Here is a 15,188-nt window from a genome sequence, read left to right on the forward strand (position 1 = left end):
TCGCAAGGAACATGCGGTAGGTTTTTCCACATGTTCGGCATACCTCTGATAGACCTGCTTACGACAAAGGGCAACAATGGGCTGCCCATCTTTTGTAACAGGCGGTCCCACCTGCAGCCTCCCACATAGCGCCAGGTCCCTGCCTTGAGACGGACCAAAGGTTTAAATTCTTCCCCCCCCCCTTTGGCATGATCAGCCAGATACTGAGGAAGATTCGCAGCTCCAAGGGTAAACTCATCCTAGTGGCTCCCTCCGGACCCCGGGTCCCAGGCCGCAGGCCCCAGACGGGGACGTCTGGTTTTCCAGACGGCTCCACGCTGGGCATTAGCCCAGACATTGAGCAGCTCACCAAAGGCATGGCTAATTGCCGTCCACGAGTCAGACAGTTAGCCCCCTCTGCGGGGCTCTCGGCAGTGCTGCATGCCCTGGCAGGGCCGCTGTACGAATCAACGGGGAACGCTTCCCTGGCTGCTCTTACAAAGAAACCACTCTTCGTCATTGCGGTAGCGTCAGCGTGAAGGAGTTACCTCCAAGCCCTAACAACCAAACAGAACCACATCAGATTCGAGGGCCATGGGGCAAGGACGGTTCCAGACCCGTCCCTTATTGCCAAGAACCGGGCCTTGACTTTCTTGCCCGGGGACATTTTCTTTCAGGAAATCAAAACCCTTTCATCAGTGGCTGAGGACAAGCGATGGTGCCCAGTCAGGGCACTAAAGTGGTACTTAAACAGGACAGAGAAGTTGAGACAAACAACCTCCCTTTTCATCCTGCCACGACCACCTTAAACAGCAGCCGCCAAGGATACCCTATCCCGATGGCTAGTAGAGATGATCCGCCCGTTCACGATGGGGGGATACCCGGCCAAGAGATCGCAACATCAGTGGGGCCTCGGCTTCCACAGCTCTCTCTGCCGGTATCCCGATACAGGACATCCTCAAGGTGGCAGCGTGGAAAACACCAACTACGTTCGCCGCCTGTTACTTACCTGACACTCTATATGCCGAGGCAGCTTTTGGTAGCGCGGTGATGCGAGGTCCGGTTGGTACTTGGTCCCACCCCTCGGGCCTCCCACCATCGGGCAGTGCCACTCGGTGCTAAGGTTGTGAGGAGACAGGTAAGCGAGGAGCGAAGTAAATATTCCAAAACTTACTGGTTTGGATATTTACGAGTGACGAGCTTACCTGTCTCCATTCCCGCCTCCCTCCCCCGAGGGCGTGGGACACAGCCGGACGGGGGAGCAGTCGTTCGACTAGGCTCACGACTCCAAGCACAACACCAGATAGACAGAGCCAACAACTACTAAGAGTCACCGGCCAGGTCTATCGGTGAGGGTAACTTGGCACCCTGTGTTTTTCATAGGCGTACTCACCTAAGTTGTCTTAGGGTTAGCAAGTGTTGGGCCTTTACAGGATGAGGCTCCTTGTTAGGAAAAAGGGGTAGTTTCGCCTGCAGGGCTCAGGAGAGTGTCCCCCCCCCCCTTACCCGCTGCGGCGGGGAGGATTACACTCTCCCTGCTAGGAAGGCATCAGTGCCTTTTGTTAAGGGCTCACCTTCGAGAAGTTTAGTCGACGGGAGTCCTTGGGGCTGGCCAGAGGATTCTGGCCACCCCTATTTCGGTGACCGTGAGGCCACTTTTAAGGAGTGGTCTCATGAGTAGTGAGGAGTGACCGAGGGGGGGGTTCGGTCATAGAGGGCGCACAGTGTTATTATTTTACCAGGACTTTATAGGCACGGTAGAATGAGGTGCCAAGGTTGTGAGGAGACAGGTAAGCTCGTCACTCGTAAATATCCAAACCAGTAAGTTTTGGAATTTTAACTTGGTCAGAATGACTCAGAGACTTTACAAAGAATGAAAGATACAACTTCCAATGAAGTATGACAACTTCTGAGGTGTTTGCTTCCTCAACTTTTTAACATTGAAGTTATTTGCTATGAACCTTGTTAAAGACATAGATTTTATTTGTGTTCTAGTCTAATCTACTTCATAGACTATGTGTCAAATACATTTACAGACTTTTTTACTGATTCAAAGTTTTGAACAAAATTAAGAATACCTTTCCATTTCTTTCCAGGACTATTTCAGTGTGTCCTGTAATTGATGTCATAAGTGACTCAACATTTGCCTATCAGCACGGAAATGACCCTCAAATGGGGGGTTTTGGCTGGTCGTTATTCTTTAAATGGTTTCCAGTTCCAAAGAGGGAGCAAGTGAGGAGAAAAGGAGATGCTACTATGCCTGTTAGGTAAGACAAACATTTCTGATGCTACTATGCCTGTTAGGTAAGACAAACATTCCTGACGCTTCTATGCCTGTTAGGTAAGACAAACATTTCTGATGCTACTATGTCTGTTAGGTAAGACAAACATTCCTGATGCTACTATGCCTGTTAGGTAAGACAAACATTTCTGATGGTACTATGTCTGTTAGGTAAGGCAAACATTCCTGATGCTACTATGCCTGTTAGGTAAGACAAATATTTCTGATGCTACTATGCCTGTTAGGTAAGATAAACATTTCTGATGGTACTATGCCTGTTAGGTAAGACAAACATTTCTGATGGTACTATGCCTGTTAGGTAAGACAAACATTTCTGATGCTACTATGCATGTTAGGTAAGACAAACATTCCTGATGCTACTATGCCTGTTAGGTAAGACAAACATTTCTGATGGTACTATGCCTGTTAGGTAAGGCAAACATTCCTGATGCTACTATGCCTGTTTGGTAAGACAAACATTCCTGATGCTACTATGCCTGTTAGGTTAGGTAAGACAAACATTCCTGATGCTACTATGCCTGGTAGGTAAGACAAACATTCCTGATGCTACTATGCCTGTTAGGTAAGACAAACATTTCTGATGCTACTATGCCTGTTAGGTAAGACAAACATTTCTGATGGTACTATGCCTGTTAGGTAAGACAAACATTTCTGATGCTACTATGCATGTTAGGTAAGACAAACATTTCTGATGGTACTATGCCTGTTAGGTAAGACAAACATTTCTGATGCTACTATGCATGTTAGGTAAGACAAACATTTCTGATGCTACTATGCATGTTAGGTAAGACAAACATTTCTGATGCTACTATGCATGTTAGGTAAGACAAACATTTCTGATGGTACTATGCCTGTTAGGTAAGACAAACATTTCTGATGCTACTATGCATGTTAGGTAAGACAAACATTTCTGATGCTACTATGCATGTTAGGTAAGACAAACATTTCTGATGCTACTATGCATGTTAGGTAAGACAAACATTTCTGATGGTACTATGCCTGTTAGGTAAGACAAACATTTCTGATGCTACTATGCATGTTAGGTAAGACAAACATTTCTGATGCTACTATGCATGTTAGGTAAGACAAACATTTCTGATGGTACTATGCCTGTTAGGTAAGACAAACATTTCTGATGGTACTATGCCTGTTAGGTAAGACAAACATTTCTGATGGTACTATGCCTGTTAGGTAAGACAAACATTTCTGATGCTACTATGCCTGTTAGGTAAGGCAAACATTCCTGATGCTACTATGCATGTTAGGTAAGACAAACATTCCTGATGCTACTATGCCTGTTAGGTAAGACAAACATTTCTGATGGTACTATGCCTGTTAGGTAAGGCAAACATTCCTGATGCTACTATGCCTGTTAGGTAAGGCAAACATTTCTGATGCTACTATGCCTGTTAGGTAAGGCAAACATTCCTGATGCTACTATGCATGTTAGGTAAGACAAACATTTCTGATGGTACTATGCCTGTTAGGTAAGGCAAACATTCCTGATGCTACTATGCATGTTAGGTAAGACAAACATTCCTGATGCTACTATGCCTGTTAGGTAAGACAAACATTTCTGATGGTACTATGCCTGTTAGGTAAGGCAAACATTCCTGATGCTACTATGCCTGTTAGGTAAGACAATCATTTCTGATGCTACTATGCCTGGTAGGTAAGACAAACATTTCTGATGCTACTATGCCTGTTAGGTAAGGCAAACATTTCTGATGCTACTATGCCTGTTAGGTAAGACAAACATTTCTGATGCTACTATGCCTGTTAGGTAAGGCAAACATTCCTGATGGTACTATGCCTGTTAGGTAAGACAAACATTTCTGATGCTACTATGCCTGTTAGGTAAGGCAAACATTTCTGATGGTACTATGCCTGTTAGGTAAGACAAACATTCCTGATGCTACTATGCCTGGTAGGTAAGACAAACATTCCTGATGCTACTATGCCTGTTAGGTAAGACAAACATTTCTGATGCTACTATGCCTGGTAGGTAAGACAAACATTCCTGATGCTACTATGCCTGTTAGGTAAGGCAAACATTTCTGATGGTACTATGCCTGTTAGGTAAGACAAACATTCCTGATGCTACTATGCCTGTTAGGTAAGACAATCATTTCTGATGCTACTATGCCTGTTAGGTAAGGCAAACATTCCTGATGCTACTATGCCTGTTAGGTAAGGCAAACATTCCTGATGCTACTATGCCTGTTAGGTAAGACAAACATTTCTGATGCTACTATGCCTGTTAGGTAAGGCAAACATTTCTGATGCTACTATGCCTGTTAGGTAAGACAAACATTTCTGATGCTACTATGCCTGTTAGGTAAGACAAACATTCCTGACGCTTCTATGCCTGTTAGGTAAGACAAACATTCCTGATGCTACTATGCCTGTTAGGTAAGGCAAACATTCCTGATGCTACTATGCCTGTTAGGTAAGACAAACATTTCTGATGCTACTATGCCTGTTAGGTAAGACAAACATTCCTGATGCTACTATGCCTGTTTGGTAAGACAAACATTCCTGATGCTACTATGCCTGTTAGGTAAGGCAAACATTCCTGATGCTACTATGCCTGTTAGGTAAGACAAACATTCCTGATGCTACTATGCCTGTTAGGTAAGACAATCATTTCTGATGCTACTATGCCTGAGGTCTAAGCTTGAAAACTTTGTACCCATGAAAACCCAAAAGTGGAGATTGCATGAAATTGAAAGCATGAAATAGAAGGAGCCACCTTAGTGCATACAAGAACACTTTGGTTCTTGTATGAAGTCAAAGGTCACTTGAGGTCAACAGAGCTCGAAAGTCTGAAGACATTTGGGGTGAATAAAGATCAAATGGTAATATATTATAAATATTATTATATTATAAATGGGTAAAGACATAACTGGAAGAGTTATAACGTCATACTTGATATGTACAGTAGGTCCACTGAAATGCAAGTATCTTATTCAAGTATCTTATTGACAACAGATAGTCAAAACTTAAATACCTTGTATACAGTTTACTATTAAATATTCTCATTTTAGTGTTGTAAAGAATCACAAAGCTTTCAGTTTCTGGTCACAGGAGTCATACTTGAATTAATGTCTGCAGCATGGTTAGATATGTTATCCTGTTTGTCAGTAGTTGAGCACTGACTTCTAATTAATAACTACCTGTTTTACTTCCCTTTTCCTTTCTTGTTTAATCTTCTGTCTTCTAGCCTGAGCAGGAATCTAACTGTTGAGCAAACAATTTGACAGTTGTTGAATGGAAATGTGCTCCTATATTTCTGTCATTTAGATACAATTAAATATGATTAAAGAAATTATAACATGTATTTTGGATCTAATTTGTCCTGTCTGATTCCTGGGATCTGTTAAAATGTTCACTTTGAAACTATATGGTAGATTCGGTGAAGTGTTATAAAACTTGAATTGTTCGCTTTTAACGACTTTGAGGAGAATGTTAAGCAGAATCAGATTTATATATTGTACAGTTTTGTTTACTAATTAGCTCTTCCTACTTCTTGATAAATTTTATTAGCTAAATTGTATGGATGGCATTAGTTCAGTCATAAAAGTGGGAAAATGCGAAAACATGCAATAATATTTGTCCACAAAAAATGATAAATTTTTATTACTCAATCACTTTCAAGATACGAAATAAAACAAAGAATGGTAGGCCTGTAATAACAGTTATAAGGTTTTACCGGCACCAAGCTGTTGTTCAAGTCATCCAACCTACACATACCTCCTATAGTGTACATACCTGTATTGGTGTTCTATTCACCAAACCTACACATCTCTCCTACAGTGTACATATTGGTGTTCTATTCACCAAACCTACACATCTCTCCTACAGTGTACATATCAGTGTTCTATTGGAAGCTGGTCACTTCGCCCAACAACCATTTCGGCCAACTGCCATTTCGCCCAACCTTACCATTTTGCCCAACCAGCCTGGTCATTTCGCCCGACCAGCCTGGTCATTTCGCCCAACCTTGATTAAATATTATACTTCAAATGAAACGTTCGGGAATTGTTAACGTTACTGGATACAAACTGAATATTATTTACCTACCAATAATATAACCCAAAATAAATCAAATTGAACTAGTGAAATAGAAACAGTGATATTATTCCACACCGATTCCCCTTTTTTTGTATAATAATATAACTTCCATTGTATGCGTAAACGCCTAAAGTAGTGTAATCTTCCCATTATACCAGATATAACTGCTCAGACTCTGATCGATATCGAGCGGACCTCACTTTATTTACCTACCACAAAGTAATATTACCCAAAATAAATCAATTGAACTAGTGAAATAGAAACGGTGATATTATTCCACACCGATTCCCCTTTGTTTGTATAATAATATAACTTCCATTGTATGCGTAAACGCCTAAAGTAGTGTAATCCTCTCATTATACCCGAAATAACTGCTCAGACTCCGATCGGTATCGAGCGGACCTCACTTTATTTACCTACCACAAAGTAATTTTACCCAAAATAAATCAATTGAACTAGTGAAATAGAAATAGTAATATTATTCTGACTGAATATCAGTAAAAAAATGGTTGGGCGAAATGACCAGGCTGGTTGGGTGAAATGACCATGCTGCTTGGGCGAAATGACCAGGCTGGTTGGCCGAAATGACCAGGCTGGTTGGGCGAAGTGGTTGTTGGGCGAAGTGACCAGAAAGCGTTCTATTCACCAAACCCTAAACATCTCTCCTACAGTGTACATATCGGTGTTCTATTCACCAAACCTACACATCTCTCCTACAGTGTACATTTAGGTGTTCTATTCATCAAGCCTACACATCTCTCCTACAGTGTACATATTGGTGTTCTATTCACCAAACCTACACATCTCTCCTAAAGTTTTCATATCTGTGTTCTATTCACCAAACCTACACATATCTCCTACAGTGTACATATTGGTCATTCTTTGTTATTTTGCAACACTTGTTTGGACAACAAAATTGGCTATTCAGAAACCAAACATTTGTAAGACAACCAGGAAAAATACTTTAAAATATGTCACCGAGATGCGTGATCAATGAAGGTAGTTTGTGAATTTGTGAACACCACTAATAAGAACTTATACTTAAACATGTATTCCATATATAACATAAATCACTCACAACCTACTTTATGAACTACTGTACCATTTAAGAAACAAAGTGTAAGAAGTGTACATCCTAAGTATCAAGCTATCTAAACTATTCATAACAGTTCATATATGTGGTACTGTTTTTCTCGTGAGCCATATTGTTAGTGTTTGCACGGGTTATCCGGGTACCCGCCCGACGCGATACTACCTGGTTCCTAATTTATTACCCGAATCCTATGCAAAGTTTGATTGTTTTAAAAAAATAAAATGGAAGCAAATGGATGGTTAGGCAGATTTCCCATTGACTTAGTGTGGTGTTAGGCTACCATGTGGAAGTAATTATTATTTATTCATTCGTTTATTTTATAGAAGGAAAGGCTGACAAGGAATTTTACGACATGTTTATGGATTATAGATGGGATAACTAAAAATAATTTGGCTTTTTCCAAATGTGATCAAATTGCGCAAATCGCGCAATCTCGCGGCTAATGCGAAACCTGGGCCTGCATAATAGATAGTAGTTGTAACAACTGTTTAAGAGCTAAATTTAATATTTATATGGTTTGAAACAATAGACGTGCACGAGCAAGCATAAGCAGCGGTGGCAGTGCAATGTTAGTAGTAATGCTAATTATAATTAAATAATTTATTTATTTATTAACAAGTTAATGAAAGAAACAAAAGCAAGTAGAAATTATTGAGGAAGGCTTTAAATATACCTTATCTTACACCTACGTATTTGAACATGAAAACATTGTCAGTAGAGAATATAATGCATTTATTACAGCATCCAACATGTAATTTCTTGAAAATCGTGATACACGAGGGGTAAACAATTTTTTCCCGGATACCCGATGGGTAACGGCTCTCGGGTACCCGGTTCCCGATTTTTGGACCCGTGTAAACACTACATGTTGTACACTACAAGTATGCTGAAACCGATGCATGAATCGACGTTGTTTCTCTTTACATTAGTATGAGATGCATATTTTAAGAGGATACTTATTTGCATTAGATGCCATTAGGCTCACAGCATGCTACATTGCACTAAAACACATATTCATGGTATGGAATACATCCCTGTTTTTTTGGGGGGGGCGGGGACGGGGGCTGGGGGTTTGCTTTTGCTTATTTTAATGTTACAGGAGGCCATTGTAGACACACAAGTTTGGGCTTAAAAGTTTAATGAAGGGACGGTTTGTTTAGATTTGATCAGATTTTATGATTTGATCACCCTTGTGGTCCTTTATACCTGGATGATGGTCTGTGTATAGGTTTTCATTATCTCCTCTACACACCTCTGTCATATATATTATACTGTAGGATTTGTCCTGTATTGTGTTTTAATAATGCATGCATTTGGTAAATTGTCAACTCATTTTACAGCATCTGTTTATGATCCATGTCCTTACGGCTTTGGTACAGAAGTGATTTATATCTAGATATCTGTTAAAAGAACTATCCTATAGTCCAATCCTGCTACATCTCTGCTGATAAGATAAAGTTCTGCAAGCTTTAACTTAACTCTTATTTTTCTTTGCCTTTCAGATCTCCAACAATGGCAGGAGGATTGTTTGCAATTGACAAGGAATACTTTGAAGAGCTCGGTCTATATGATCCTGGATACAGTATCTGGGGAGGGGAAAACCTGGAGTTATCCTTCAAGGTTTGTTGTTTATTGGCTACTGTTGCTAGAGAGGAGTGAGAAGCTGGGAAGGTTGCATAATATAATAATAAATATAATATAACATAATAACATAACATGATATAAAAACATAACATAACATAATATAAACATAATATCATAATAAATAATATAATCAGGGTAATATGGAAGTTTGTAACATCTTTATCACACGTTACTCCAGCCTTTTTCTATCACTTCAACGGATCATCATGCTTTCCATATCAAGAATATAAGCAAATGGAAATGTTGTGAGTCGAGATATTTCATTAACCTTCAACACAGTGTTGGATGAGTATAGAGAAACTCTTCCTGCAAAATCTTTCCATGCGTATGAAAGATTATTGAAATGTGTACATTGAAAACACATCTGTCTCAAGGACTTGATAACCTCTGATGGACTTTTTGTTGTTTATTTTACTTTTAATGGCTGGCTTCCTTAAGCTTTAGCTTCTTAGCTGTGTGTATAAGGTTATGAAGCTTTCAAGCTTAAAGTACTATGGACACCTAGCCAATTTGCCCCATATTCAGTATTCATTTGTTGTGTGTGATAATCTTATTCAAAAGTCTGTTGATAATTTCGAAAAGTTCTTTTCGCGTTCAAGATATACACATTTGAAGTTTTGGTAAATCTGGGAAACTCATTAAATATGTGCAAACTATGACATGGAGTGTTGCGCTGGTCAAAATCTCTTATATTAGGCCTTAATAAGTTTTTAGGGGAAGTAAAAATGAATATATTTGAACTCACCCAATAAATTAGCTGGCATAGGTCGAAACGATTATTAAAACTGGAGTATCTGTGAATAAAAATTACCACAGTCCCGAAATCTCCGTAGAAAAGAATAATTGGTAGATAAAAGTTCCGTATAGATAAATCTCCATAGAAGAGAATAAATGGTAGATAAAAGTTCCGTATAGATAAATCTCCATAGAACTAATAAAACGATGGATAAGAGTAATCCGAATGAGAAAGCGAAACAATGAAATTTACAGCTGAGCGATCGTACCTATGTAGGTGTTAACTCAGTGCCAGCGAGGCGGCGAGTGTGGTGAAACATAAGGAACAAATAAACTAAACGAAGGAAACGTTGCTTCTACGATTCGTCCACGTTGTCGCGACGATTAAACAAAGGAAACGTTTGTTTAACGAATCTTGCTTCCGGAGAAACGTTGTAGCGACGATTCGGCCGAAAAATAGGGGGCGTAACAGCCGGTGGCGAACCCGCTACAAGTTAACCCCTAATTATCAACTCACTTATATCATTTAAATAATGTGATGTTCTTCTTTTCAAAGAAGAGAATCAAATATTTCAAACAGTCACCTTAGGCCTTAAACTTGTGTTCAGTGTCCTTGAAACAAAGGATGTAAAAACAAAGGAATAACATAACAGAAAAATAGGCAGTCACTCCCTTTAAATCATCAATGTGGGTAAGTAGCTAATTGTTTATTCATATAAACAAAACTAGAATTGAGAAATGACTTGTAAAATGGTCAATCTTTGATGGATTTTAATGGGACTTGCAGCTATTTTCATGATTTCTAATGCCTATTAGAGTGGTCAGGACAATGTTGTTCATATATGACCGTAGACCTGTAAGGCTAATAGTTTCAGCTGTTTAAGGTATTGAGGAGGTGCTATAATTTATGAAAGTTCCTGGAACTTTCTGCATTAATTATATCATATGCATCCGCCCACAGCATGTAGTAAATGAATTAATATTTGTTGATGACGTAAAGAAACATTTATGACAAAAGTTTTGAAATTATTGCGAACATTGAAAGTAGTATATAGATGAAGAAGCGCATCTTCAAGATCATTTGAGTTAGACGTTGAACAGAAGAACATTAACTTTGCAACAACTTGTTAACCATTTCATTGGTCCAAAGAATACAGGAAATGAAATGCTTGAAAATCAGTTGAGTCGAGTCTTTTAATTAAAGTATCTGGTTGTTGTTCAGTGTTATGTTTTTCTGTTATAAATGCAAGAACACTCGAGTCTCTAGTTAGTAACTATAGATGCTCAATGCTGTCACAATTTGAATCATTCATAGCCATTTAAGCAAAGCCTCAAAACATTTGTAGCAGATGCACCAAGCCTTACATAATTGTCAAGTAAGAAAAACAGCATAAATTATCATTATCATGATGCAATAAACACTGATTAAAAGGTTTTGGATAAAATAAAATTGTGACACTAGCTTCCTAAAGCAGGTGGAATATACTGAAGTACATCTGGTAAAATTTAAGTCTCTGTAATGTCTTAAATATGCACATAAATCGCATGGTTGCTTTATTTTTACCCATTGGTATGCTTGATTGGAATTCTAGAAGAATGCTTATGAAGAAAGAACAAAAGCATTGATAATTTAATTCTGGCAGTTGATATCGAGAAACTTAAACTGCAAACCTCCTCTATCCCTGAGCTGAATTTTTCAATTAATTGGTTGTTGCAATCATCATGCTTGATGGTTGAAGGTTGTATTTGGAACCCAATTCTTGATGGTTTCTCTTCATACCATTAATACATGTAATACAGTATGCTTTCATGATATTCTTCTATATCATATATGGTTAAAGAAGATTCCCTTAGTATGTTTATCTGCTAAAATGAGTAATTTTCTTTTTTTTTCCCTCTCTCTTTCCTGCTCCAGCTTTGGATGTGTGGAGGATCCCTGGAGTTCATCCCTTGCTCTCATGTTGGCCATGTGTTCCGTAAGAAGTCTCCCTACCACTTCCCTCCTGGAACCAACTATGTCAACAAAAACAACAAACGTCTCGCAGAAGTCTGGCTGGACGAGTATAAGAATTTTTACTACAGAATATCTCCAGGAGTCGCTAAAACAGATCCAGGAGATCTCACTGAACGTCTGGCTCTCAGGAAGAAGTTGAACTGTCAGTCGTTTAAGTGGTACTTAGAGAACATCTATCCAGAATCCTCCTGGCCTGTCAATTACAAGGTTATGGGAGAGGTGAGCTTTTTGTTTTCTTTACTTTTATTTGCTCTGTTGGAACTGTTCGTAAGCCCTTTCTTTCCAGCTGTTGAATTAATGAGTAGCTAGAGAGCAGATATTGGGTTATGCATCTTGTTCATTACATGGGCTTGTCATACCACTTTTTAAGGAAGAATTTTGTATTTTAAATGAAGGAAGTGCCGTCATCGTGTAATCTATTTCAAGTTTGCATCACCACAGTAAGATGATAGGTAGTTTCAGTTTGATTCTTCCTTATCTGACAGAATGACTGAAGGTCAATAGTAATTACTTGGTTATAATTAAATGCAATGCCCTATACCTGATTCTTAAAGAAACAGCAATTGAAATCAAACTAGAACTGTCAATGTCAAAGTTAAATCTGTTTTGTCTCTCTGTTTGATTGTTTCATCAAGTTACAGAAATAATGGCAGTACAGAATTGCTGTTAACCTTAAATACTAGTTACAAGTAGGGGATGTGATGGTTATGCATGTACCTACAGTACATCATATTGCTATTAACCTTAAATGATGGTTACTAGTAGGGGATGTAATGGTTATACTTGTACCTACAGTACATCATACAGTGAAAGAGATCTGGTATTGACTTATTATCTCTGGAGTATTCTTCATTAGGCATCTGGTTGTTTGTCAGACGTTTCTTTGATAATATTAGCAAATATCTTATGCAAAATGTTTATTACTCTAGTACCTGTTTAGACAGGTTTTTCAATTAGTCAGCCTTTGTGCCTTTTGTTTTTAGTGTGATTTTCACAACAATTTTTCGAAAATTCAATCTTCATGAGTTTCATAGCTTACAAAGGAACAATTGTAATGCTATCAAGACATCATTACCTTCTGTTGACTCAGTTTCATAAAAGACATATGGCTATTCCTAGATGTGAAGTTTTCATGATTGAGAATAGGCCATGTGAGACACCATTGTCACAGGTTCTTAGCATATACTGATCTCATTCACTGAAGATTCTTTTCAGAAAAAATAACACATAATCAATGCCACTTGGTAACTCAGGGATAGTGCTTCAGACAAACTTACAAACAGTAGTGATCATTTTTATAGCTGCATGAATTTTCAAATTGAGTTCTATTAATGCGTCATGCAATTTGTAATTTCAACTATTGAACTGTTATCTTATTTGCGATGACTCTTGCAGACTTTAATCATTTATTAATAGATGGAACATGATTCAGAATGTCGTAGCATGCCCTTTCCTTTCTCTGACTAATCTTTGACATATAGAAATAATTAGCTATTACCCATATTCCCTAAGTAAGACTGTGCCACAACAGAAGTTTGGTGATTTCCTTTCACTCAGGTCCGAAACATGGCATCCCAGCAGTGCCTTGACACCATGATGAGGGATCCAGGCAATAAAGTTGGACTGTTTGGCTGCCACGGTCAGGGTGGCAACCAGGTAAGTATCTAAACAACTGTGTTTACTGAGATGTGAATATAACTCATCATATTGGTAGAATACTTCAATATTTTTATGGATTAAGTTTAAGTACTGTGATCCAATGACTGGTGTGATCAAGTTATTATAGCAGACCATTGTGGTTGCTCTTGTGTACATTAACAAGACATTTAAGTAGATTTAATCACTATATGGAAAAGTTGATCAATCTAGTGTGCTGGTCGGTATGACCAAGTCACTTAAGTAGATTGAAATACTACTTTAATAGTAAGGTTGAAATACTGCTTAGTGAGATAAGTCTAGTGTGCTGACTGGTTTGACCAAGTCACTTTTAGATTGAAATACTACTTTAATAGTAAGGTTGGTCCAATGTGCTGCATGGTATGACTAAGTCACTTAAGTAGATTGAAATTCCAATGAGTAAGGTTGGTCTAGATTGTTGATTGGTATTACTTTAGTAGATTGATAATACTGCTTAGTGAGGTTGGTCTAGTGTGCTGACTGGTTTGACCAAGTCACTGAAGTAGATTGAAATTCCGATTAGTAAGGTTGGTCTAGTGTGCTGACTGGTATGACCAAGTCACTTTAGTAGATTGATAATACTGCTTAGTAAGGTTGGTATAGCTTGCTGACAATTTTGATCTAAGAGAAATTAAAGTAAGTGTACTCACTTTATTGACAAGTTTCCTGCCTCCACCTGTGTGTTTAACTGTTCTCACTAATTTTTCTCAGATTTGGGCACTGACTTCCCTAAATGAACTTCGTCACGATGAAGCATGCTTGGATGTTGCAAGGGGAGGTCCAGTCATGATGTTATCATGTCATCAACAAGGAGGAAACCAACAATGGATGTACAGTGACAAAGTAAGTTCAAACTCACATTTATGTCAAGCCATCATATGGAATTGCTTAAAAACAATATTTTTACACACTAAAGAGCATTCCATCTCACAAAGGATGGGCTCAGGCAGAGATGCAAGAGAAAGATGAATATCAAAGCAGGAAATAGTTTACCGCCGGAACTATGGTACCCAAAATAATCAGATTGCTACACAGGTGCAAAGATGAATCACAGTTATTGTGCACAGAAGCTTAATAGTTTCAACACTTGATAGTGATAAAAAGAAAATTGCATTTACTTGAAAGGTGCTAATGAATTCTGTTTTTTTCTCACTTTTTCTTCATCAAATGTGACTCTTTTTGTTTGTAAGCAATGAATCACCCTTCCTCACAATTACATGTACTGTAAAGAACTCAATGGTAGCTTACATACCCTGGACCTGCTACAAGGAAGATATGCAGCATTTCACAGTAATTTTACTATGTACTGGCAGAGAGAGAGGTGGAGCTACTGGATGATGGTTTCATTAATTTTACTACTCAATGGTATCATCAAAGTTTCTTCAGCTTATCCAAAGATACCTGTCACTTCTGATGTCAACCTATTCATGATTGCTAAAGACAAAGGAAGGCAACATTGTGACAATTAGTGGACAGATCATTTAGTTCATAACCAGCAGATCAAATTGGTTGTATTGTGATCATAGCCATAAACAAATCATCCCATAAATGAATAATTAATGGCCAGTTAAAAACAATGCATTTAAATAATTTTGTATTCAATTATTGCTACATTTTGAATTGTTTTTGTTCTGGATGCCCCTGCGCTAGTTTTTTTTTTTTGGAGGGGG

The 15,188-nt window shown here is 38.5% G+C and overlaps 1 protein-coding gene across 1 annotated transcript in view; it reads left to right on the forward strand.

Moving 5' to 3' along the window:
• LOC139959177 (polypeptide N-acetylgalactosaminyltransferase 1-like) overlaps window positions 1-15,188 on the forward strand; it is a 62,166-nt gene that overhangs the window by 44,531 nt on the left and 2,447 nt on the right. Inside the window, exons 6-10 of the mRNA XM_071956776.1 lie at window positions 2,076-2,246; window positions 8,951-9,068; window positions 11,743-12,060; window positions 13,399-13,497; window positions 14,230-14,361. Of these exons, the coding sequence (XP_071812877.1) occupies window positions 2,076-2,246; window positions 8,951-9,068; window positions 11,743-12,060; window positions 13,399-13,497; window positions 14,230-14,361 (838 nt within the window). The remainder of the gene's footprint in view (window positions 1-2,075; window positions 2,247-8,950; window positions 9,069-11,742; window positions 12,061-13,398; window positions 13,498-14,229; window positions 14,362-15,188) is intronic.

Source organism: Apostichopus japonicus, chromosome 18 (genome assembly GCF_037975245.1).
Source record: "Apostichopus japonicus isolate 1M-3 chromosome 18, ASM3797524v1, whole genome shotgun sequence".
Taxonomy (NCBI): Eukaryota; Metazoa; Echinodermata; class Holothuroidea; order Aspidochirotida; family Stichopodidae; genus Apostichopus; species Apostichopus japonicus.